Raw genomic sequence first — 27,264 nt, forward strand, 5'->3', positions numbered from 1 at the left:
CAGAACATATCCTTGTGTCCTCAAGTGGAGCTTAGCATATTTGCATCTTAGTTGCGTTTCTCTTTGAAGATTCAAAGGTTCCTCTCTTGCCTGGACATTTTGGCTTTTGCATTCTCCAATCTCTAGAAGAGAGCCTGTTCACCATAGTCTGTAGTGCATAACTGTGTACGTGTGCGTGTACGTGTGCGTGTGTACATGTGCGTGTGTACGTGTGCGTGTGTATGTGCGTGTGTATGTGCGTGTGTATGTGCGTGTGTATGCGTGCGTGTATGCATTGGTTGGATGAGTGAATGCTGAGCAAAAAGGAATCGTCAGTAAGAAGTGTTTTTATTCTTTTCTTTGACTGAGAACACAACAACATGAACGATGCCTCAGCAGAAATATGTCTAGGGTTCCCTGTTTGTTGTATAGGTTGGCTCCGATTATTTAGTTGTATATCTACATGTCAACAGAAACTGATGACGGGACAGATTTATGGGAGTCATAATAATGATAGAGTATTTCATGACGCGTTCAGTGTCGTTACAATGCCAAATCTCTAAACTTGGGGAAAAAAGCAAAATAAAAAGTACCTTCTTGAATAGGGTCAAAAAAATCAAAGCAGTAAAAGAAGGAATGGTTACCACCATGCAGAAAATGTGCACATTTTATGTGCGCAAGTTAATTATGCCACTTCAGAGGAGCTTGTGAAAGGATAAGGAAAGCTGCATAAATTTAGCTGTAATCCAGGCAGGCAGAACTCATTTGCAGGGATGGTCTTATCTGGGCACTGCAGCTTTCTCACAAAATTAACCTTGGATATTTGGGCCCAATTCAGCGAGCGTTTGATTCTCCCTCTCTCCCTCTCTCTCTCCCTCTCTTCTCTCTCTCAATCCCTCCCTCTCCCTCATCTCTCGTTCACTCTCTCTACATCACTCCCTCCCTCTCTCCCTCTCTATCAATCCCTCTCTTGTGTCACTCTCTCTCTCTCTCTCCCTCTCTCTCTCTCTCTCCATCCATCTCTCCCCCTCCCTCTCTCTCTCTCCCCCTCCCTCTCTCTCTCTCCCCCTCCCTCCCCCCTCTCTCTCTCTCTCAGAGGCTCTATGTAATACACAGTGAATACAGCAGGCTGTTGAGGAGTTTATCACTGCAATGTTTGACTAAATAAATAAACAAGCAAAAACCCAGATCTCCACTCTGAGAGCATGTCAGTGGGTTTGTGGGAATGCATGTGTACTTCAGGTTCCATCTGGGAATAAGTCTTACTGAGGAGAGAAGGAGAGAACATGTCTCTCTCTCATGTTGTGGTCCTGCTCTTTCTTGGCACCATTGCAATTAAACAGTTACTGTAGGCAATGGAGCTGGCCAAGTGTTTAGCTGTGCATGGGGCTAATCTTTGTACTGTTTGGTTGGAGTCTCATGTTGTGCTCTTATGCTGAGGACAACGCTGATCTCAAAAATGATTACCGCTAAAACATCTGCTTTGAAATGACAATTAAACAGAGAGGCAATTCACCACGGACGATGGTTTAACCCTATGCTTCCAACAGAGGGTAAATAGTGGCAGCACTTGTAAGGAGAGTCTTAAGGATGAGTCTCTTTTAGTTTGTCTTCCATGTTCTTACCCCATGTACATATTGTACTGTTTTGTGCCAAGGCAATGTATTCATAACAGATGCATGTCTGGTTCATTCTAGAGTGTTTACCCCAAATACTGAATACTTATTCCAATCACTCAAACAGGGTTGGGGTCAATTTGATTTCAATTCAATTCCAAAATTCAAGGATGGAAATGTTTTTTAAAAAAAAACTTCTTTTCAGTTTATTGAAAAATCATAAAAAAATGTTTTACTATATTTGCAACCATTGAATTGAAATTTAAATTGAATTCCTAAATTGACTGATTTAAAATTCAACCACAACCCTACACTCTACTTAAAAACATCTGCTAAATAGCCACTCTTGCAGTGCTCTCTATATCATGTGTGTCTATTGGTACTCAAGGCTAAGACAGGAACTGGTGACCTTTTAAGTACATCACTTTAGCTTTGATCTTTCCGATGTCATTAACATCTACTTTACAGTAAGGAGTCAAGTGTATTCAGTACCAAAAGTAATCATATGCATTAAACATAATTCATTAATGATAAATCACACACCTCAATGGTCTCATCAATCTACATAGAATCTGGACACATACTCAAGACACTGTTGGTCATAAATTTTTTACAGAGAATCATACAGCTAGTAGTCCCATTCATCCATGGTGTACAAAATTCATATTTCTGTCACAACCGGGATCCTTCCTCTGACACTCACAAGTTTAAATCACAGCATATGATCATAGAGCAAGTCGAAGAGTGCAGTACCAAAGGCTTCTTTCTAAACCAGCCTCCAAACACATACGCACACACACACACACACACACACACACACACACACACACACACACACACACTACAGTATCATCCTTACTGCCTGCTCCTCTCAAATCATCCTGCAAAGGCGTCACCTGGAGACTGATCGCCCTGACAGCGTCACCTGTCCCCATCTGTAACACTAATGTCCCTGTCAGATGATGACAACAGAGGACATAAATCAGGCCTTCTGCCTGGCCACTAATGGGACACCTCCTAATGTATGTATATCCCTCTCAAATGCATTCAGCTCACTGGAAACATATGCTAATCATGCCTCAGTGTCCGTGAGGCATGAGTCTTCAAAGTTGCCCCCAAAATATCTAAAATGAAGATGTTATTTTTCAGTTTTTTTATTTTTTATTTAAGCAAGGCTTTGGAGTGCTAAAGCTCCTCATGTGCTCTAACTTCCTCTGAATGTCTTCTTCTTCTTCTCTGAGTAAGTACAGAGAGTGACATGTCCTCCCCCAACCAAGGGTAAAGTGTTGGGGATCAGATGTACCCTTTGGCTTCAAAGGAGTTTTCATTCTTAATACCGTCAAACTTATATTCTTTATACACAGTTGCGAAAGCAATGTGCTTTATCAAATGTAAAGTATGTGCTGATCACGGAAATGAGAGGAGGTTATTTGCGGTCACAAGCAAGTTGGGTATGGGACATTGTTAAATGAAAGAGATGCAAACAGAGTATAAGAAATAGTTCACACTCTCCACTTCATAATACAGGTAAGCCTATCAACGTGTAGTGTACAGGTAAGCCTATCAATGCAAGTTGAAGCTTCCCATCACTGCTACTTTCTATAAACCAATAGAGGCTTGAGGCAATGATATGAATATACATATGACCTATACACATCTATACTATATGTATCCACATCCTTACATCTCACCACAGTGCAAATTCCATGGCTGGCTGGACTACTTGGGATTCCTGTAAGAGTCATGACATTTAAAGCGTCTCTCTGTCTCATCTCTGTGGTGCATTCATACAAACAGTGTGATGGATGGATGTTAATTAGCTGGAACTGCACACAGAAAACACGCCATCCCCAAAACTGACAGATGTGTCTCCTTCACATGGAGTTATGATGAGTAGCTCCTCTGCAGCAGTCAATGAAGGACTCATCATCATTTATCTACATGCTTATGCAATTAGCCACCAAATGAGCAGGAGTTCACATTCACAGTATGAGGCTGTCACACCTTGAGAAAGTGCATCAGACTTACAGGGACACTTCAAATGATAGTTCACCACCTGTAATATGGTTGACTGATTGGTTGGTTGATTGACTGATTGATTGATTGAGATAATACATCAAACCGATTAAGAACAATCCATAGTAAGAGAAAGGTACATGTGGTTTAAGATGTCTATAGATGACTTATCATCAATTTAACTGCAATGTTTCTGTTGATGACCTTGTGGAGAATCTGGTAAAGTTGCTTAACTTCTGACCAGGCAACAGAATCATGTCCAGTATTGTAGCAGATGGCTGAGGGCAGCATCACGCAAGGACGTCGCCAACCGGAGACGTAGAAGTGGTGTCGCCACTCACCCCCACCACGCTGAGGTTTGGTAGGGTCATGGTTCTGATGCTGCTTCATGAGTACGTTGTGGTCTCGTGACACGGTATTGAATCCAGCCTCGGGAAGATGGATCATACCTGTTTCATTAGCACAGCACTTCTTATCAAACACAGTTCATTACTACGGATCAAAGGCCATTGAAGAGGTCTATGACCACTGAAAACACAGGAACCTGAAAAAAACAACAAAAACAACCAAAAACACCCTTACTTGTTTTCTTCCTTTCTCTAGCACTGTAACTGCCGATGACACTTGTTCTTATGGAAGGTTTTTCTTACGATGACTGATGTATAGTTGATGCACTTACTTAGACAAATGTACTTATTGTATGTCGCTTTGGGAAAAAAAGCATCTGCTAAATGACTTAAATGTTCAATGTAAACAGGAAGAGGCTACAGTATATTCAGCTGTGGAGGGTGGAAGATGTGTGAATAAAAACAGATGCATTTACGTATGTCATGTACTGTAAGAAGACAGTTCAGGGAGAAAAATTACTTTCTGAGGCATTAGAACATCGCTGTGTGGATGACGCCATGACAAAGAAAAAAATTACAAAAGATCCCACCGTTTAAGCTATTTCCAACCGAAAGAGCCGTGCATACTAATGACAGACAGGGAGAGAGACAGTTCGTCGTGGAATTTTTTTCTAATTGGACTGAAATTAAGTGGAAGGAAATGCAAGACAATTAACTGCGCTTTTTTATCTGTCGTGCGCAGTCTGAAGGAGGTTCAGTGGCGAATGGTGCTGGGGCCTGCCTGCGCTGCCAGGCACAATCTTTCCCTCTGCCTTTCACAGGCTTTGTTTATCTCATTTTTCAATTAACCTCCATGATTTAACTCCCCTCATAAAGCCATGCACATGTTTGCTCCAAAGAACAAATAAAATGGTCTCTCTCTCTCTCTCTCTCTCTCTCTCGCTCCCTCCTTCTCTCTGCCATGGTGTGCTGTCAACCCAGGAAGCGGTGGCTCACAGAGCTCGGCAGGATTTTAGCAGGCATGAGTCTGTGCGTCTAAGATTAAAGAGGGGAAATCTGTAACATGCAGGGAGAGCTTTGGAGATATTGTAATGTGGTGATAACTTCCTCTTCCTTGGCCTCCCAAGCCTTTCCTTTGGCTGGGCCCAGTGGCAGGGCGAAGGAGGGGTGGGAAGGGATGGACAGAGTCATATGTGTGTGTTGTCTACAATTCTCTGAGGTTTGGCTTTGAAGTGTTAATCTTTAGGAATACTGTGAGGGTTTCAGTTTCTTCCAATCACTTGGAAAATGTCCTTACCTGATGGTGTAGCTTTACATGTATTCCTTTTCTAAACAAAAGCCCCCCCCAACATACCAGTTTGGCATTACAGGGAATTGAAACCAAATTGGATCGTGGCGTCTTTCTTCACACCAGACCAATTCGCCAATACATTTAATCAAGCTTAATGATTTTCAACGTGAACACTTCAAAGAGAAAAAGGCTGAACATCCAACCTTACTATGACACATGACCCCGGACCACAGGCCATTTCAAGGTGGTCTTATCTTCCAATATAAGTCCAGTGATTAGACGATCATTCTAATACACAACATGATTATAAGCAGCACTATGGCGATGACTAGACGCCAATTTGAATGCAGTCCCATTCTCCAATATAATGTGGTCAGGCTAATGCTTAAATGAAGTTGAACCCCCAGACACAAAGTAGTCCCTAATTAATCACTACTAACGAGGTAGGAGGATCTGGAAATACACAGTGAATCAAAATGAATTAATTGCAGGAAGTGGATAGGACAGTAAAGTAATTGTGGGGAAGGTTTTTTCACCGTCTCAAGGCACCATTCCCCTCTCGCAATCAAAGGCCAGTTTTGAAAATCAAATACAACCACCTGCCTTGGGACTGCTTCTGCTTTTGACAAGACCGTGATTGAATGAATCCATTACCCGGTGTTGAAAGAAACATACATTGTTTTCCCAAATTTCATTGGAATAGTTTCCCATTTGCTAGTTCGCTGAATATAAAAACATGAGTTGTTGCATGCAGTAAAACTTCATGCGGTCATGTAAAAGTGGAATGTCACGTTGACCCTGGAGTGCCCTGGTCAAGGTCATATCATGGGGCTTGTCGTTTTGTCTGGCTTACCTCAGAGGCGACCTCTGTGTGAAGCCATTTGAGCCCCACCACAGGGAAGCTATCCCACCACGGCCGCCATCGGCGAGGTAATGACGGATTCTGTTCACGCACAACCAAGAGAAAAAAACATCAGCCAGAGACTCTGATTACCACTCAGGCATAATCCCTTTTCTCTGATCTCCGCTGATTTTTGGTTTAATATATTTTTTATAACTTTCTAGAGGAAGGAATTATTCAAATAAAACTGCTCAGTGGAAGTCTTTTCTCTACCTGCAGGGCATGGGAGGGAGGCTGGGGAGGGGAGAGAGGAGGGAGATAAATTGGAGGAAAGTGTTGAAATGGCCTCCAAGGTCTCTATCCCCTGATATTTTCCCAGTTTCTCTCTCTCTCTCTCTCTCTCTCTCTCGTTCTCTCTCTCTATCACATGGGGAAAGCGGTGGACAACTTAGCTGCTTGAGGTTATATTCTCTCCCCACCCTGGTAATTTACTCTGAGGCATGTTGGGTGATCTCCTAAATCGGGCACTAGAGCTGAGACCTGCGACCAACCAAGCTCAAACCCTGGGTCTGAAGTAATAGCTGATAGCCGGGAGATAGCCGGTGTGGTTTTCATTTTCATTTCTACCAGGATCGTACCTGCACCAGCCAGGGCAGAGGAGCTAGCTATGTCATCTGAGATAAGAGCCAAGCTGCTAAACATGCAGGGTAATATGTCGGCAAGGGAGGATGAACGAGGATAGATCCGGTTTTTTTCTATTCAGCAGAAACATAAGAACCATTTTGATGAAAGTCAATTTACAATTTCAATCCTTTTATGACAGGGCAATACGATTAAACAAATAGATATCATTTTAACACACACACACACACACACACACACACACACACACACACACTCATGCACGTGCGCGAACACACACACACACACACAGACACACACACACACACACACACACACCCAATGCTATATTCATTTAATTAATTTGCTTTATGAGACTGTTTACCCCTTAGGAGCTGACATAATTGAAAAACACACCGTCCCTCCACATTTCCTCACCATAAATGTCTCTCTACCTGGTGGCATGCTGGCCACTGGGCATTGGGCACTGGGCAGGCTGAGGCCTGGCAGCCGTGGGCAGCAGGGTGGATGTCTGTGGGAGTCAGCGGTTGTGCTGGAGAGAGTAGGACCCAGCACAGCTCCCAGGCTGTTCATCCTCGGCTCACTCTGTGGCCGCGCCAGACTGGGGAATCAGGGAATCAGGTTCCTGGGAACAGCTGTCCCCTTTGTCAACAGGAAAACACAGAAGCAGAAATAACCAAGCCCCTCCCCTTTGTTAATGTGCAGCTTTACAGACAACGCCAATTAGCTAACGCCAATTCGTCGGCAATCGAGCTGAGGCCCGTGCCAGAGTGAACTGTCCAGAGGTTTTATATCAGAATATGCCTAAAAAGGTGCTACTGTGCTCGCCAATATACCTAATAGATTAAAACCCATGTAAACTATATAATAAATGTTATTTGAGAAGAACGGGAATTTAGTCAAATATTACAGTTGTATTTCAAGAGTCAGAGAAAAGGGGATGGTGAGCGATGTGAGGTTTATTATATTGATAGGCTATGTGTTCAAAAGAAAAATCCACACAATGTACTAAAAAATAATTGACAGTCCGCCATTAGCCGACATGACCTTGTGAGGTTCCTCTGTCTATTCTTATGAAGAGTTTTGTTTTCTCTTGTTTGCTGTTGCAGACAGATATCACAGCTCCTCTGGTGTTGGTGTCTTCACTGCCCTCTGCAGGACATCAGAGAAGCACACACAAGTGTCTCCACACACACACACACACACACACGACAGACAGACAGACAGACAGACACACACACACACACACACACACACACACACAAATACAAACAATCACCAACCCATTTACCCTTCTGGCAGTATTCAATGTATGTCCTCTACAGGATGTTTGCATTCGGATGACTGGACAGCTCAAATACATTAATTAAATCACCTGCATTAGCATTTGAGGACATGCAGTCTATCCTCTGACTGGCAGAGATTAATAAACCAATCAAGAAACACTGCATTCTTCCACCCACCTAACTGTACACACACACACACACACACACAGACACACAAACACACACACACACACACACACTCCCTCCCTCTCTCTCTCTTTCGAAATTCTGAGCAGAGGCATACCAATTAATCACACAAAGCAACACAACACCCTTTTCCACAACATTTCCTGTTTCTCTAAATGTGGTAAATAACCCCAGCGATCACCATGCAGGGAGACATTTTGTCAAACAAATATGATCAAAACAAAGCTAATGACGTGTAAATTGTTTATGATGTATTCTGGAATGAGCAGCCCCAGTGTGCTGTCTGAAGGTAATCACAGACACGGGGAAGACATAATCAGGAGGAAATGAATATGAACATTTTGCTGCGCACTTTGACACTCAGCGCAGAGTGGTCTGGAGGTTTGTGATATAGATGTGTTCTTGTAACAGCACATGCCTGAATGACTAAACACATGCCATTCTAAGTCACTTATGTTTAGGACTAATACTGAGTGAGAAAATAGTTTGAATAGTGTGTGAATTGCACAGATATGGGAGACATATTCAGTCTTCTGACTCAATAATAATACAGAATGAAGAATACCCTACAGTAGCTAGCGTAAAAGAAGGGAGGCCTGTTGAAATTCAGCACCAATTGCTGTTGGTTTTCAACAATCAATACATTCACACCAAGTGGATCCTTGTAATTAGATTCAATTAGCAAAAATGCTCCTGGTAGCAGCAGTTGACAGTGTTGATGTCAACTGATAGAGAAATAATCACAACAGTAGAATATCTAAAACTTGTCAAAGAAAATGTAACTACTCAGTTCAACAAAACAATCTCCAGTAGATTAGTCCACTGTCGATACATTTTTCGTTTTGGCATGGCAGTTCATTGAGTGATTTGATAACGAATTTGACGTGTAGTTGAACTACTCCAGGAAGTAAACCTAGGCTTTCCGTTAGGCATTCTATGAGGCTCCAAATTACTAAATAATGAATTATTTTGAGTGTATGCATGGTGAAACTATCAGATGGATTTGGAGTAAAGTACCGGTGTAAGCTTGTGGCCCACACTGCATTTTGCCTCAGATCCAATATGGCGGCTTGAATTCAATATGGCGGCCATAATACCATTGAGGGTATTTTCACGTATAGTCCTCTTTAAAATAACTGAACTCAGTCCTCTTTAGGTGAACCAAGAAGTGAAAAAAAGTACAATAACTTGTTTTTGTATTCACACTGCCCTTCTGTTTGAATGGACTTCCTGGTCCATTTCAGCAGTGATGAGGTCTCAGTCCACTTTGATTTCACAGCGCCATTTTTCATTGGAACTCAGGCCAGTTAACTGCTTAGCACCTTTGGTAATTGCACATTGATTGAGCATGTGACAGCAATGTATGGCATGTATGGCAAGCCTAGAGGGTTGTATTCTGTCAGTCTTGTTGCATTTTACCACAACATTTTATACGGCCACTTTTATCTAGTCTCGATAGTCTAGTCTAGATACAACATCTGTTTTTTTTTTATTACATGGCCCTGTTAAACTGTCCCCAATCAGACCAGTCTGTAGGCATTTTTCAAACATTGCTCCAGAGCATGCTGTCACAAGAACCTCATAGCAAATGTCAAATAAATACCAGTTTTTCCGGGACTGGGCCCTGTCAACAGTCTTTGGATGGCTGAATTTGAGTCCATCAATCAGTGGTGATATTTTGCAGTGCTATAGGTTTGTACACAGGGGATGCTTGGCCTGTCTCCCCCACTGTGGGCTCACCTCATGGGGCCTGACTCCTTCTGCTGAGGCCCTCCACCTTGCTATAGTGCTGGAGCCCAGAAGTAGACAGCCGCATGGTGCTGCAGTGCAGCTAGCGTGTGCAAGCCCACAGCTAGAGCCCGCCAAGCCGGCGCATCACCACTGCTAATCCCACAAGCTGAAGCAGGGGATCTTACTGAGAACAATAGCTCTCCCTCCCAAATCTGACAGAGGCGCAGGCAAAGCGGACAAAGATTTGAGTTTTGGGTGGTGGCAGTGGGTTCTCTTTGGGAGGGTTGGGTACTGGTGGGAGGGGGTGGGGCTGCTTCTACAAACTGTGGTGGAGAGTTGGGAAGAATACACTACAACTCCAGTGGTAGATGTGCATTACCCAAATTACAAAGGGAACAGTTGTTTGTCAGGTAACACAAAACAGGCTGAATAATTGGCTGGTCAAACAGTACAAGTAACACCTGAATCTTTAAATACAGGTCCCAGCCAAGAAAAAACTGGCATTTCGCCCAGACAAAGTTTTCTCAGTGGTTTTCTCATCTTTAGCCCCTAGTCTTTCAATTTACCCTGGATTTGACCCCAATTTCAATATAACTGCCAAAGTTTAAAGGTGAAATAACTGTATGAAGAAAATATTTCAACATTGTTAGAGGATTTTATCACAACCCCATGGGCATTTTAGAAAATACGTTGTATTAACATTGTTTTTTGGTTGTATCATGGTATATCGGTCATGACGGATAATGGCATATTCAGAGCAGGATGCCAGACATAGAAAGATATATCAACAAGTGGGAACGTGTTTTCCACAACATATTTCCTTAGAAAATTATCAAAATATACCATTATTTGTATATTTATTGTCAGTAATTGTCCCATATTACCACTGAGAAAGATTTTATTTTCTGTTTTTGTGGGGAGATTTTAGGGCTAGTTCTCCATACAGTACCGTACATGGCAATATATAGTAGCACCAAAGGTGAGGCTGGTGGAGGTAGAAATCGGACGGGACGGGCTCATTGTAATGAATAAGGAATGGTACCAAAACTCCACCAGCCTCTCCTGCACCAGACAAAACCCAGTCAGATGAAGTCTAGAGTCACAGGACTATATTACACATGGTTCATGAATACATAACATTGGTACAGCACTCAATGCTGAAAAAAAAATGATGGCCTCAGGCAATGCTCCAAACCACCTTCCCTACACAACTCTAGAGTATGTGACAATGTGAATGTGTCAAGTTGACATGCGAAAACAATGTTTTTCACACAAACACTTATATCTTACACATACTATTGATACCCTATGTTCCCACATGTGAACCTCAGTTTGAACCTTGAATTGTACCTCGAAAGACCTCGAAAACGCAGAATCACTGCAACAGCTTATACCCCAATGGGAAGTTGTGGCTAATTAGTGGGCTTGCTTCAGCAAGTCCAACTATAGTTATCCAAATAGTTAGCGAGCATACAGATGTCTTTCAAATCAATTTCTGTTCTGAATCAGCTTGCTAGCTGACCTCGCTTCCCAGGCTATTGGAATATTAGCCAGTCAAAGTTGGCCCTAGTGGGAATAGCCATAGAATTCTTCTTACTGAATAAGGTACTTGTCATCATTCAATTTTAGTGAAACACACTGCTGCAAGGTGTGGCTCCAAATGGAGGCTGAACCCAGGCAGGAATTTGAAGCGTGCTAGTAAAAACATTTCCCCTGGCCTCAAAGAAAAAATCTGTGGTAGATGTGTAGTGTTTGTTGGGGAAAACCACCACAATAGCAAGTACAAACATCCAGGTGTGTCACCTTTTCTACTTAGGACTGAAGTCTGAATAAACCAGAGGGTCCATTGGGATGACTGTTATTATGAATTATTTATTTTCAGAACATTAAACAGAACCAAAATGTCTCAAGGCAATAACTGACAACAAAAAACAGGCATGATAGGCAGAAGGCGTGCACCTAGAGGTCACTATCTGTATCCATTAAGCATGACATTTTAAAAAGAAACCCTCTTAGAAAATTATCACTTAAATCAATAAGCCTAAGACCTCTAGCAAGACATCTGTGTTGTTGGCACAACCAAGCACATTTTTAACCTTCAGATATCCAGACCCAGTTTCCCATAAAAACTAAAACTGCCGATTATGACTGCCCTATCTGTGATTAGGACTGCCCAAGGAGACCAAAAGAAAATCAAAATGTCACTCATATACATAGTTACGCAATGTTGCCTATGTGTGTAATGACTGGAGTACTTAGGCAGAGGACGCAAATGCACAACTCGGAGACAAAAACTTAAATCCAATAGAATAGTCTGCACTATCAAAAAAGGTTGAGTACACAGGTCAATGGGTAGGCAGATAATCCAGGAAGGGGGTAGGCAAAGCAGGGTTTGGTACACAGGTAGGCAGTTCAAAAAGTCAGGCAGATAATCTGAAAAGGGGTAGGCAAAAAGCCAAGTCAGAAACACTATCACAGATCAAAATAACCAGGAATGCTTAACACTAGGCAAAATCACTGGAACGCTTGACACAAGGTACAAAGACAAACTGGCACAGAGACAGAGGAACACACAGACTAAATACACAGGAAACGATGATGAGGAACAGGTGAAGCCAATCAGGGCGGGGTAGACAATCAAACAGGCGGGAAACACACAAGGGCAGGTGGTGAAGTGTCTGAAGCGAGAGACAAGGTGAGTAACACAAAAATAAACAGGAAACAAAAAAAATGAAATAACATGAAACAAAGACGAACATGAACTAAAGACAAGCATGTCTCTATATCATTCTGGTATTTGAGAGATCTGTTGATTTCACATAGTGTATATGTTGATGGTTGCGTTATGTGGTGATTATTCACAGGATGTTTTATTGAGGATTTCATAGCCGTCATCACATCGCCATGTTGTCGCTGCCATTTTTCAAGTCATGCAGTCAGAACTGCACTTCATTGTCCAATTTGAGACTGCACAGACACACAGACCCTCGCCTATCCTCGCCTTCATTCTTGTCAGGTTCAATCCAGAACTCAGACAAGCCTATCGTCTTGCAGTATGAGACACCAGTTGCAATCATCAGTGTTTGTAAAAGTCACACAGTGTCCGCGTGGCTTTTTGATGATGCATTTTGACACTTAATTAATTAATTAATTAATTCATCCACAAATCTGTTCAAAATGAACTTTGAGAAGATGAGATGATACTTTATTGATTCACGATATACAATTACATAACACAATAACAAAAAAAGGACAATGCATGCAACACAACTCTGAAAATGGTCTTTTATCATAAATCGTTTTACTTTTGTAGGTGATTAGATCTCAATATGGTATTATGGCAGCCATATTGGATTTTCGCCACCATATTAGATTAGCAAATCCAGCTTGGCCCAAAAGCTAATAATTAAAAGAGTAGGAGCTAAACATGCATAATCCACTGAAAAAACTTTGACGGGATGAAATGCCAGTGTTTGCGTGGCTAGGCCTTATCTATTAAGACATACTCCAGGGGAGGGTTTCAAAAGCTTTATGAAATAAACATAAATAAGAAATCTGGACTATCGTCAGATGAGTTGTTTTTTACTGTCATGACCTGTTCAAAACACATATCATACAATCCCTGTCTTATTTCATAGAGCGTGAGGAAATATGCTGTGTAGTATTCCCAGAATCTAATTTACCATGGCACAGATATCTGGCATACCTATACCTGTTCTGATATTGATGTAAATGGTTGTGTTTGAGGCTTGAGGAGACATGAATTTCTCCATACAATCTCTCCGCGCAACAGATGGATTTTCCCCTCCAGCAGCTGAATGACCAAAAAGAACATTCAATATGTAATTACCTTCCATGGACGCAGTCACGGTGTTGTAGAGAATTCAATATGTCCCCATGACACTTCCAGTGTAATGCGATGGAAATAAATGTTTGTTTTGCTGTGTGGAGGAGAGGGAATCACCTGCATTGTTCATTATGAGACGCGGGTCGAACACTGGCTGGCTGGCACAGGGAGATGTTTCTTTCCTCTCACGGAGCCAAGATGGAGTTTGTTAATACCAAACTTTTCCCCCAGACGTTTCAATGCGGTATTTCTAATGGTTGCGTGAGCTTCACTCACAATATTTTTTATTCTTATTAACTGCATGGGTGCAATTTATTTTCCTCTCAGGCGATGGAGGTGGTTGGGAGTGAGGGCGACTCTGGTCGGAGCTGATAAGCGGCTGCTCACAAGCAGGCCCGCTGGAGGGACCAGATTTTCCAGGAAGACAATGTCCACTAGGTCAGACACACACCCACACACACACACACACGCACACAAACACGCACACAAACAAACATGAACGCATGTTCATGAGCACGACACTACACACACCCATACATACACATTTACTTTTTTGCTTTCTCATTCAAAGACGATAACATGCATAGCCAGTGATGGCACATGCACACACATCACAAGGAAGTTTAAACTGAAAAGGCAATGATATTCCACTCTATTGCTTGTTTGTGTTTATGTCTTGGAAGAAAACAGCATCGCACCGATAAGAGAGAAAAACGACAGTCTGCACTCCACAGTCAGGAGCACAGAGACGTCTATAAACTAAAAGAAGCACCACTCTGTCGGAATATGACAGCCAATCCATCACGGAAATGGAGGCTCTGTCTCAGGCACCAAGGAGAGAGCGCCCAGAAGTTTTATAAATAGTTGCACATTTTTAAAGGAAATTGGAAGTTGTCAGACATATGCCATCCGCTTTTTTGAGAATCTCTCCACCAGACGAGCTCACGGAACATGATTGAAACATCGCAGCATACAAAGTAGCAGAGTTGAAAGGCTACCTGGAAGGCAGTGAATCTCCTTGTGCAGTAAGATGAATGTATTGGCCCAATGCCACGGTGTCAAGGTGCAAGTAGCACACAGACTGGGAAATAGTTGCTGTTTGTCTCTCCTTGTCAGTGTCTCCTTGCGTTTTGTGTGTATAAAACACCATACAATGATGACAGATGTGCATCACAGTGATAGTTTCAGTGGGAACTGTAATGTATCGTCAAAATGAACATGACTCGCGCCTTATGATTTCAAACCCAGTGCTCAATGAAAAGGTTAACACCGCAAGGAATGACCATGTACAACTTCAAAGAGGCATTGCACCGTGTCTAATTTTGAGAATGGTGGTTGATTAAAGTGGACTATCTCTTCCCATGAACATGCCAGGTAGTCATACAGTATGAGAACCCTGCTGGAGAGAAGTAGCCAGAGCGTTCAGACTGAAACGTGCTACACGGATCTGTACTTTTCCTTTCATCTCTCACCTAGCAGCATGCGGTCGACAGACAAATACTGTAGCATTCAGCTGAGAGCAGCTGATTCAGGTCCCTTTCACTCACTAGTATAACAAGCTACTATAAAATGCATTACACCAGCTGTAGGAATAGGTTAAACATCAGCGTAATCATATTAATACTTGTCTATTTCCAGACATAATTGCAAAGGGTAGGGAAAACATGTATATTTGTGTCCGTTTGTATAATTTGTATTAATAGTTTAGGTTTTCTCTAGCTCAAAGTAAAAATGATCATACCTGAAATGGTAATACATTTGGCTTGGCTCTGTGGGAGGACAGAAACGCTAGCATAACGTTAAGATAACATCTCCACATACAGCCGCTGTGTTGGTAATCAAATTTGCCCATATTCCCTGCAGATCTAGTGTATGGAAGAAAAAAAAAAACTGAAAATCATAGAGAGTCACAGGAAAGATAAATGATACACACCATGGTGTCACATGATTTACACCATATGAATGCATACATATTTCAATTTAAATGCAAAACGCTGAGATTGTGGGGGGCTGTATATCAATGGAAACATTTCGTTACATGCTACTCCAGGATTCATAAATAATGTCCAACGCAATTATTCCTCTTCAAATGAGGTTTTAAACCTTCTGTGGCACGCTGTGTCTTTATAGTAATGTTTTTATTTCCTAAACCCTATGTTATTCTTGTTCTTAATGTAATTGGTTCTGTCCCCTGGCTCATCGAGCTGACAGATATCTGCAGTGGGACAGTTTCTCAAGATCCCAGCACTCAGCTCCAGGACTGTGTGTGTGTGTGTGTGTGTGTGTGTGTGTGTGTGTGTGTGTGTGTGTGTGTGTATGTATGTATGTATGTATGTGTGTGTGTGTGTGTGTGTGTGTGCGTGCGTGCGTGCGTGTGTGTGTGCGTGTGTGCGTGTGTGTGTGAACCTCTGCCTGTTTCTCCTCTTAGATCATCTTACAGATGCTGTTCCATCAAGCTTCATCTTCTCACACATCAGGTGGAACCGTGTCTAAAGTACTTTAAGATGTTCATTTGTCAATGTATTTGATGTTTGTATACTTTAGTTTTTTCTTACTAAGAGAGAGGGGTAAGAGAGATACATATAGTACAGTGTCCAAACTTACACAGTATATTTTAATTGGTAGTAGTCTTTACCATAGTTTGACTGACTTGTGAAGCGCCATGAGGTTTATGACTCACAGTCAGTGTTCCATGTGACATATGCTTTGTATCCCCTCTCAGGCCAAACACGAACATAAGTGTGTTGCCTAAAAAAATCTTGTTTCCACTGATCAACTTGAAACAAATAGTCAAGATCTCTCTTTCTGCCTGGTGTCCAGATGCTCTCTCAGCATGGGCCTCATCCACTGCTGACTATCTCAACAGAGGCACAACAACACCTGCACAACACTGAAACGTCTCATCTCACCATCAGTGACTCAGGGTGGATATATATGTATAAACAGTATGGTTTCAATCTGTATTATGTGTTGTCGTATTTGTGTTGTCGTATTTGTTACATGCATACATACATGCATGGGTCAAAGGAGTATTTGAATTTCTTTGCATTTGCAATGGAGTGTCTGAAGTGCCAGATGTGCACTGGCTCCATTGTGCCAGGCAAACTCAATCAAGAATCGATTTTAATTATTTAAAAAAAATAGTTGAACCCAGGTCTGATACAGTATGCAGAACACCAGTGGGAACCAGCATGACTATTGCACCAACCACCTGATGAGGAAGTGACTCTTGAAGAATCAATTTGCAACGGGCTTCCAAGGACTTTCTTTAAAATCCAAACAAAGATCTATCCTGCTCATGTCCTTAGTGTCTGAATACAGTCACTGTCTGTTCTATTGACCTTGACCACTTTACAGCTTTTCCTTTTTATGCTTTTCTCACTCAGGGAATAACTATCCATATCTGTGTGTGTGTGTGTGTGTGTGTGAGAGAGAGAGAGAGAGAGAGTGTGTGTGTGTGTGTGTGTGTGTGTGTGTGTGTGCGTGTGTGTGTGTGTGTGTGTGCGTGCATGCATGTGTGTATGTAGTATGCAGTACTGTATATAACAAAACCGTGTAGGAGAAAGCGAGAGGTGACAATGTTGATGATGATGATGATGATGATGGTAAAGATGATATTCCAAAAGAATTTTGATGCCAGGAGATAAAAAAACTAATAAAAAAAAACTGGCTTTCAAGCACAATACAGTGCCATTTGTCATCGGACAAGGACAGTCGTAATCATCCATTTCGCTCGCCTCCCCCATCAGTCTTCCCCTCGATGTGTATCACGATCAATCTAGGCTCATTTATTTTAATCGTCTCCTGTTTGCTAAACTGGCAAAGTCAAAGGAGGACAATGGAAACAAACCTCATTCTGAAAACAAGCCAAAACAGGCACTTTTAGCCCATGTTTGCTGTTCAGGCAATTACACTGTCAGACACACTGTGGCTTGTATTGAAATAGATAAGAACATGTACTTATTTTGTGTTGCTTTGGGCATTTTTGAAATGATATAGGATTTTTAATTAATATATCTCAGTATACTGTAGTTGTGACACCTCATCAGACATGTCGTGTTTTAATTCAATAATGATAACCAGTGCTATTTCCGAATTAAACAGCACACCTGCAGGCACGGAAAACCTTTTAGATTTAATGTACTGCATAATATGCATAACATTACTCTCTCAATCTACCAGTAGTCTATTAAATTAGGCTATGTGATATATTTCAAGTGATTTATCATTCAACGTCCCTCCTCAGTTGACAGTGAGAGAGAGACTCATGGGGAGAAAATGAAGGAGTGAAAGATAAGATACTCGCCACCTGACCCTATTGACTCCCAGAATTCCCTGTGGTGGCAACCGGCTGTGCAAACAGAAAAGACCAGTAACCATGGTATCAACAGTACTCTCAGGTCCTGCACTTAAAGTCGAGAGCAAAGGGAAATCAAAGTGAAGATCAAATCCAATGTCGTCGGACCACACATTCTTACAGGGTAAACCTAAAAAGAAGTGCCATTGGTCCTTTCCAAAATACCTCGAAGATGTTTCTCTCCCCGCGTTTGAATGTTCCACGAATGATGGATGTAGATGAACGCATCATCATGACAGTCATGTCCTCAACTCGGAAATAATCGGTTAGGGTGATAGGATGACGCAGAGAAATCTGAGTTTTAATACTGTCGATTTTTTCACACTATTCTAAATCCCCCAAACCATATGGACATTACTGACCTCAGCTCTCTCAGGACTGGTTTGTCCAAACAAAGCATTCCCCTGATATGCCGATCTGGATCTAACTAAGTCTCTAGCAAATCAAGTATTGTGCAGGCCAAGGGGCTCCAAGCCAAAGCAAAACACTGACTGGATGCTGTAGCACTTTGGCTTAGTATTATGGGGAAATGTGGCGTTGGTACTCAGTCTCAGTAACCATCCCGCCTTGGCAGGATGTTGACTGGCAAGAGAACCTGAATGAATACATTGACAACATAAGCATCAGGAACATGTAAACATGCACTGCTGCTAAGTGTCATATGTTAAGGAAAAGAGTCATACGGAAATGAAAAAAGTTAAAATTGGGTCATTATCATTTGTTACAACATTCTAAAAGTATTCATAATATTCATCATGAACTTATTTCAATATATTTGTGTCTCAGGGTGACTAGGAACGTAACTGTTAGCGTATGCCACTTCAAATAGATATAGCAGAATATTCATCGCATCATGTTTATCATCATGATATGATTTACGAGCCCTCTTCATCGACCGTTGCCATGGTTGCAACATCCACCCCTTGCAGCAAACGTCACCGCTGCAAACACTACGAAGCAGGCAGCTTGTGCACCAGAACATGGTTTGAGGAGGCGTTCTTTGTGCCTTTGTTCATTCAAATATAAGCGAGAAAACCTATAAAGTGAGTTATGCTTTCGATATCATGATCATCGACAAAAGGGGCACACAGATCTGTATACAGTCGAGCCAAAAACATGTTATTTTGTAAAGAATTGCATGAATATTAGCGGTTCGAATCATTCATTCATTGCTAATGTTAGCTAAGTTAGCTAGCTAACGTAGCTTCCATTGACAGACTGACAGTTGGTAGTCAGCTAGCTAGCTAATTAAATGTCTTTCTCGACCCCGGCCTAACAAACAAACCAACAATACGAAATGCTTACTGTCAGCTACTTGCTATATGCCCGTGTCGTTGGAGACGCTGTAGCAAGTCTAGCTTGCTATGTAGCTAACCAGTTAGCAATGTTAGCTATCGCATATCAACCAAGCGGCTAGAAGGCTAGGTTAACGTTAGCTAGCTAGCTATTACTGTAGCTCAAGTAGAACTGTTTTGCATGCATGTTCTAGTATGTTTGCATAACAAGACATTGGCTTTTGAAAGTTTCATGCCTGATGCATGTTAGAGTTACACGTCTAAGAAAATTATGTTTGCAGCAAATTAATTAAAGTCCTGACCTGTAGGTACTGTCATATTGCTATTGCTGTTATTGTAGGCTAACTAAGTCATTTTCTGTTTCATTTATTTATCAACCCAGGTGGTTGCATTGTTGTGTATCATCACAAAGCTTTGGTGAGGTAGAGTATGGTCGTGGCCATAACTGATGGTGTTTCATAAGCCCAACTAAAATGAGCATCCTGTCAATGTAATATGTGTCCAACCAAAACAAACAAAGACATTGGAAGCTCAAATCAAAACACAATACAACATTTGGCTAGCTAACTAATTTGACCCTGGAAAAATACATTGAACATCACACACAAATACTAAAATCGATCAGATGGTTAGTGGCTGTGTTGTTGTGGACCACACACAGGCCTTGCTTTGTTTGATGGTGTTTGTGTCTGTTCCATCACCCCCATGACTCTGTCATACTTATTGTCTCCTCCTCTCCTTAGTGGACCGTGGGTCGAAGCGCAGGCAGGTGAAGCCCCTGGCTGCTTCGCTCCTGGATGCCCTGGATTATGACAGCTCAGATGACAGTGATTTCGAAGTGGGAGATGCAGATGCCTCAGGTAGCCACCATCAGTGAGGGCCACTCCCTCCACTCAACCTAAAATTGCATGCTTCCACCACACATTTACCAGATATTATTCATAATTTCTCAGAAATGTCAAACCCAAATGAAAGTGTTCTATGTAGTAATAACATACTACTGGATACTACTACATATTCCTGGATACTTATTCCATACTAGTGGAATAAGGTTGGGTAACAACACAAACACAACTCGTTTCCCGATAGTGATGGAACTTAAGCATTTTCGAGAGTTTCAGTGATGCATTGTTCCTTAAGAACAACGATGTAACATGTTTCCCAAAACACCTTGTCGAGAAAACCTGTGTTAAGTACATCTTAAGAGCATTGTAAGACCAGAGAGGAGCATACAGTACATTAAATATGAATCATCGATAGGCTTGAAACACTGCACTCAGATCAGACACAGATCAGCTTTCTCTGTTCCAATTCTTAATTTTCCTATGAAGAGTTATAAGTGACACTGACACGAGTGCAGCTCTTGGAGATCTTATTTCCACCTATGGCAGTGCATCTCAACACAAGTGGCAAGCGTCGGTTAGCTTCCTCAGTTATTGTGAAACTGTTGTTGCAAGTCTTCTATAATATTAATCGGTTTACTTTGATGTGCCTGAGATCAAAGTGATGGCGTCATGTTTTGAAATCTGTGATCCTAAGTGATCACAGTTCGCAATTTATATGTATATTCATTATTGCAATACAACATAGTCTAGAAAACAAAATAGCCTCATAACATGAGTTTCAAAAGAGCTTCTTGATTAGTAATTCCTTGATATGCTTGTTTGAAAAGACATCTGCAAACTATTATCAAAGTTGCCTGGATGAGCGTTGGAGGTGAATAAACCTATGACTTATATGTTTGACGTGCATGTTGTGGGTGTCAAGTGACTCTGTAGGGCAAACATCCACCCTACGATGGACGTTGCTGCTGTTCGAGTGGTCCGAGGCGTCTAGCGCGTCTGCCGTCCTGCTCAGACACGCATGCAGAGGCGAGAATGAAGTCCTCATCGCCCTGCATGTCTGTGTCCACAGACTGATAGAACGGGTGTTTCGCACCGACACACTGCATGGCCATGAGACCTGGCTGCTGAGGTGATCTTGCCTCGCAGCGAGGCCGCTGGACTAATCGCCCTGTCGGCCCTGAGGACTCTATCCCCACCTCTGTCTGCAGAGGCACTCACACACACACACACAGGCCAGGAGCTGATAATGAGATTCTGTTGCACTGTGAACCTCCTGGGATCGACACTGTTGGACTCTGGACCTGACAGGAGGCCTAGAAATCCAGATGTTCTTGTTGATCTGCATTACAGATTGCATGATTTAAAGTTGGAGAAGTGAATCAAACTCACAGGCTAATGTTTTTTTTTGTTTGTTGCAGTTATCATCATGAGGTGATCGTAACAGTTAAAATTTCCTTTCTCCATTTCAAATATGGCCTCTGTTTTCTTTCTCTCCTTCCTTCTTCTAGGGTCAGAGGGCAGTGGCAATGGCAGCGACGAGGAAGGGTCCAAGGAGAGTGCCGCGGGCTCCAACAGTGACTCAGATAACGTTGTGTCTGCAGACGACGGGATCGACGAGGAAGAGGCCAAAGACCTGTCCGCTGACGACACCCCGACCGAGGAAGATGAGAAACCTAAAGATCAGCCTTCCTCCGATAGCACCACCAAAGACCCTACGTCAGGAGGCTCCAAGAGCCGGAGGAGGAGCGAGAAGACCTCGGACACAGAGGCTAGTGGCAGTGGGAACGGGAGTGGGAGCGGGAGTGGGAGCGGGAGCGGGAGCGGGAATGCTGAGGAGAATGCGGCAGAACCCAAGAAGTGGAACCTGCGTCGGAATCGGCCCATGCTAGACTTCACCACCATGGAAGAGCTGAACGAGATGGACGACTACGACAGCGAGGACGACAACGATTGGAGGCCCACTGCCGGGAAGAAGAAAGGCAAGACGACTGCCCAGAAAGACGGGAGCGAGGGAGAGGAGGACGACGAAGGCAGCGCCAGCGACGACGACGACGACGACAACAATGACGAGGAGGACAATGATCACAGCAGCAGCGACACTGACAAAGACGTGAAGAAGCCCAAGAGGAAAGGGAAGAGCAGTCACGCGTTTGACGAGGAACTGACTAATGACAGCATGTCCCAGGGAAAGGGCAACGAGGTTGGTGCACAGTTAATTAACTAACTTAAGCATCTGAGCATAAAGCAAATACAAGGCGCGCATCTTTCTTATCCATGGTACTGTATGTGACCATGACCTTGATATTAGTGTTCAGCCAGCCTTATCATTTGGTACATTATGCACTTCCTGGAAGTTGTTTGTGAAGTTTTTTTATGAGGGAAAAGTTGAGTGCTGCATTTCTCTGGGCCAAGACGATGACAAAAGGCTAATTCTGTTTTACAGTTTTAGAACCGGCACTCGACACTCTGTCGTGCGTCACCAAAGTTATCGTATAATCCAGCGAGAAGATGATAGTATCAGAGAGAACCACAGAGATCGATTTAGGCTAATCGACTTAGCTAAGCCCGGCGTTCATCATTGTGTATGGGATTTGCTGACTGTCAATAACTGGATCTGTGAGACTGAGGGATGGTGGGAAGCTTTACTATGGCTCTCACTCTCTCCCTGATTCCCCCCAGGATGCCTTGCTGTTGGACAGAGCCCAGACGTGGAGCTCCCAGAGGATGGACCACATCCTAATCTGCTGTGTGTGTCTGGGAGACAACAGCGAGGACGCAGACGAGATCATCCAGTGTGACAACTGTGGAGTGACCGTGCATGAAGGTAAGCACCAAACACCGCTATTCAGCACAGCTGCGACTACCGTGGCTGCACCATTCAGATGTGTGGCTCAGAAAATGGTCATTTGTTCCTGTCATGGTGTACAGGTAAACGGGGTTGAGCCCCATTTTGTATTTAACTGGTACACAATTGTTGTGTGTGTTATTTGATGGCGTTGATGCGTTACCGTCGTTCTGGAAGCGGGGAATAACCTGCGAAGGGAAAGTAACACTCATCATCTAGCATTATAAGGCCATAGTGTCTCTGATTGGTTGGAAACAAAATCTTTAGAAGTCGTCCTTTTAGATTTGGCCCTCTCTCCTGGACAGGCATAGTTAGCACTGCCCATGTAGGCTGGATCAATGTGACACTGCTAATTTTCAATGACTCAATTTATTTCTTTATTTGCTGATGTTTTACTGATTTAAAGCACCCCAAGAAAAACCTAGGTTGGGGTTTCTACCGCAAAAAAACCCACCTTTTAAACAGTTTAACCTCTAAATACAATGATGAAGAGAATGTCTCTGAGGTATTTTCTCCTAAGACCTTGAAGCTGGTTCCTGAGATGAATGTGAGCCACAAACAATGATAACAGACAAGCTCCCGGTTTTGTCCTGTAGTCTCGACACGGTGAGAGGGCTCTGTCACCTTGAGGATATTTGTCCTCAGTTCAGAGGCATGGCAGGGGTGCTGCATGCAGAGTATGATTCAGACTGGATAGGTGAGATCTGAAGATCCCCTGTACAGTGTGTTGCAAATGGTGTCAGCCTCCCCACACATTCCCCATATTGTATTTTTGGATTGCAATTGAAAAACAAAGCCTATTTATAATTTGGAGTTTGACTCTCTTCAGTGGTAGCCTTGCTGTGGTTTGTGTTAGTGTGTGCCCCCTTGAAACAGGCAAACACTTATTATTACCCACAATAAAATAAGGGTCACTAGCACTTTCCTCACAAGTAGAATTACAGAAGTGATCAAGCAGGAAGTTACAGAGATAGACTGGAGGCTCTGAGGCCAACACTCTCTCTCTCTCACACACACATACACACACACACACACACACACACACACACACACACACACACTTTTGCTGCCATCCCCACACACACACACACACACACACACACACACACACACTTTTGCTGCCATCCCCACAGAAACAAGCTACTATGCCACGGCCATTGGCCTCATTGAATCAGGGGGTAACCTTGAAATAGCCTGGGCCTTTGATGTGCCAAGTACTGTTGCAAAGTCAGTCCTCAGAGCAACACAGCGACAGATGATCTCAGGAAGAAAGACACACAGACCCGCTCACACACACACACACACACACACACATACACACACACACACACGCACACACACACACACACACACACAGAAACAAGGGAAGGGAACGTGGGCTTAATCATGAATAACCCAAGATACTAGGAGCAGGGTTCTCCATTTATCTGGCTGGCTGGCTCCCTCCCTTGATATTATGTTCCTCTGAGACATCATGGTTAATCTCCCTGAGAGGAGGCAGGAGGAAGGCTGAGTGGCTGCAGTGTGGGCCTTCAGAGACAAACGCAGGCACAAGGACCACTTGTGGCTACTTCTTATCTTCCTCTCTCTGAAGACAGGGATGTTGTCTTCTTTTCTGATGAGGTACAGAAGAATATAAACCGTATTTTAGGCAATTTAAAACCGTACGGCTCCTCTATAGGTGTATTATACCACCTGCTGTAATTGCTTTGCTTTTGATGTTGATGATATAACTCAAGGCGTTAAGCCATTTACAGTGTTTTTAGTGCCTAGTGATGCTCTTAAGGTTTCCCTAACCAGCTCAAAACTCTGCCGTTTGCTGTACTTCACTGCATGTGGCCTAGAACAAGTTGCGCTGCCTCCAGACAATAAAACAAAAAGGGTCCAATTATTTTGCCCCTCCTACACACACTGTATGTACATGCATGTTCTGTCCATTTTGTGTCTGTCTTGGTCAATTACAGTTGGGAAAGAATGCATTTCATTTACCATTTACCAGACTCATGGGAAATGAATTGGATTGGAATGGTACTTGTGTAGGCAGAAGGCTTGTACTGTATTACAAACGGTTCGTATTGCTATGAGAGAGTGAGGAATCGAGGATGCGTGTTTGTTTGAAAGCGAGGGAGAGGACGGGGGGGGACGGGGGGGACGGGGGTGGAGATAAGGACACGCGAGCGTAATGAAGCACAAGAGTATGGTAGGGGTTGAAAGAGAGAGTGGGAGGAGAAGAGCAAGGGGAGTGACGAGTAACTATCTCTCCTTCATTTGCCGCATGGACCTCACGTTCCCCCCCCCCCCCCCCCCCCCCCCCTGTTGTTATGAGGGGCGAGCAGGAGTGCTGCCCCCAACTGATTGGACAGCTGTTTCATCTGAAATGGCCCTCCCTCACTTAGCCGCCTGCCACCCTTGTGTGCCAGCTGCGCCACAGTGCCACCAGTCTTGAGGGAGTGGGGGGTTGATTGGGGCAGGAGGAGGGCAGCCCACACGGCTGCCTCTTGTGTCACAAACGCTCACCTAAACCCTGCGCACTCGCTCGGAAAGGTGACCCACATGGGCGCGTCAGTGCATAACCTGTCGTATGCGCGTTACGATGCTGGCATGGAACAGGTAACAGCCAGACACCTTTTTTTCAGATTCTGCGCCCACCTGCCTAGGGGAGGGGAAATGTGCTGGTGTTTTTGTTTTTCAGCTGTAACATGCTGAATAGCTATACAATGTAGAGGCCTTTCAGCTTGTAACTTGGATTAGGAGGTGAACGTTTGGGTTAGAGGTGGGGTCTGTGTGTGAGCATACCAGGCAGATGGGACCGAGGGGTTTTCTGACTCCTCTTCTCCCTAAGTCCATCCCTCTCTCTGGGTGTAGAGAGATTAGTCTTCCGCTGGGGTGGAACACACAGTGCCTTTCATGATGTTACTCTCCCAAAATGGTCATTCAATTTTGAATGGTGGTGGGGAGAGAGAGAACAAGGAAGAGACGTCCAGTAGAGAGAGAGAGAGAGAGAGAGAGAGTCATTATCTGTCGCTCATGTGAGTCCGTCTCACCAGCTACAGCGTCGCTCTTTGTTCTCCCGAACGCTCCACGCGGTCCAGACAGCCGTTCTCCTCCACGGACAAGAGGAGCGGATAGATGAAAGGAGGGAACGGGAAGCCCAGTCTTGCGAGATCAAAAGCCTTGGTGCGGACAGAGGCCCAGAGAGAGCCAGTCGTCCGCCCTCAGCCTCAATCAGAGCCCCGGACCCCGCAAACTAGCCGCATTTTGATGAGCGGTGGCTTCCTCGGCCCCGGCACAGCAGCACGGGCATCATTAACTACTACGCCCATTAAAGGAGCTCTGACTGCTTTACGAGTTTGGCTAATTACGGCACTTTTTGGTGTTTTTTAGATTCAATTGTTTGTTGTTTTTTTAATTTTCTTCCACTTGAGAATGACTTTTTCTTGCTCTCGGTTTACTGTTTCAGTGATAATGGTTCCTACTGTCATTCGAAGGCGCGCGGCTATTAAAACGGAACCCTAATAAAAAACATCACATGGTCAGTAATGGTCCTGTTCTCATTCTACCACCAATTAAACAATGGTGGTATCAATTTTGATGAGCCTCTAACGAGTCCTGGACTGTAAAGTTAATTAATTGTTCCGGCTTATTTAATTAAGTGCGCATTCTCTAAGAATAGGTTTCCAAAAGTTCAGATTTAACAATCCCAACTAATTAATAAGTGTGTGATGATTATTATTTTATTTTTTTACCACATTGAAATACCGCCAAACTTTTCTGGAGCCGCGTACAGTACAGTGGTGAGGGGATGGGATTGAACATCTATTGAACGTCTATAGGAGTTGAACATCTATCAGAGTCTCATCCCGAGCTGTAATGTGACCAGGCAGAGAGACGAGATGCTGATGTGTGTGGTTGTGACGGGTTGGGTCTGGTGTGTGTCAGTGCAAGAGGGATGAAAGACATCCCAGCAGATGACACGAGCCTGTCTCTGTGGCCGTGCCCTCAGGTCCCTCTGCTGTAAATCAGATAGATAGAGAGAGCAGAAGCGGAAATGGGTTGTTTTTTGAACGTCTGGCTCAGAGGAGGTGGCTAGCCTAATGCGATGTGCCAGACCTACACATTGCAGTTTATTTACCATGACTC

At 43.3% G+C, this 27,264-nt stretch overlaps 1 protein-coding gene across 1 annotated transcript in view; it reads left to right on the forward strand.

The window, feature by feature from the left end:
- Positions 1-20,243: 20,243 nt before the first annotated feature.
- The window catches only part of phf14 (PHD finger protein 14), a gene marked incomplete at its 5' end in the record, with an annotated part of 54,997 nt that continues 47,976 nt past the window's right edge, over positions 20,244-27,264 (forward strand). The window contains 4 exon segments of the mRNA XM_083684898.1: positions 20,244-20,259; positions 20,262-20,294; positions 21,794-22,479; positions 22,959-23,103. Coding sequence (XP_083541024.1) covers positions 20,244-20,259; positions 20,262-20,294; positions 21,794-22,479; positions 22,959-23,103 — 880 coding nt within the window.

The sequence above is a fragment of the Argentina silus genome (genome assembly GCF_951799395.1).
Source record: "Argentina silus genome assembly, chromosome: 14".
Classification (NCBI taxonomy): domain Eukaryota; kingdom Metazoa; phylum Chordata; class Actinopteri; order Argentiniformes; family Argentinidae; genus Argentina; species Argentina silus.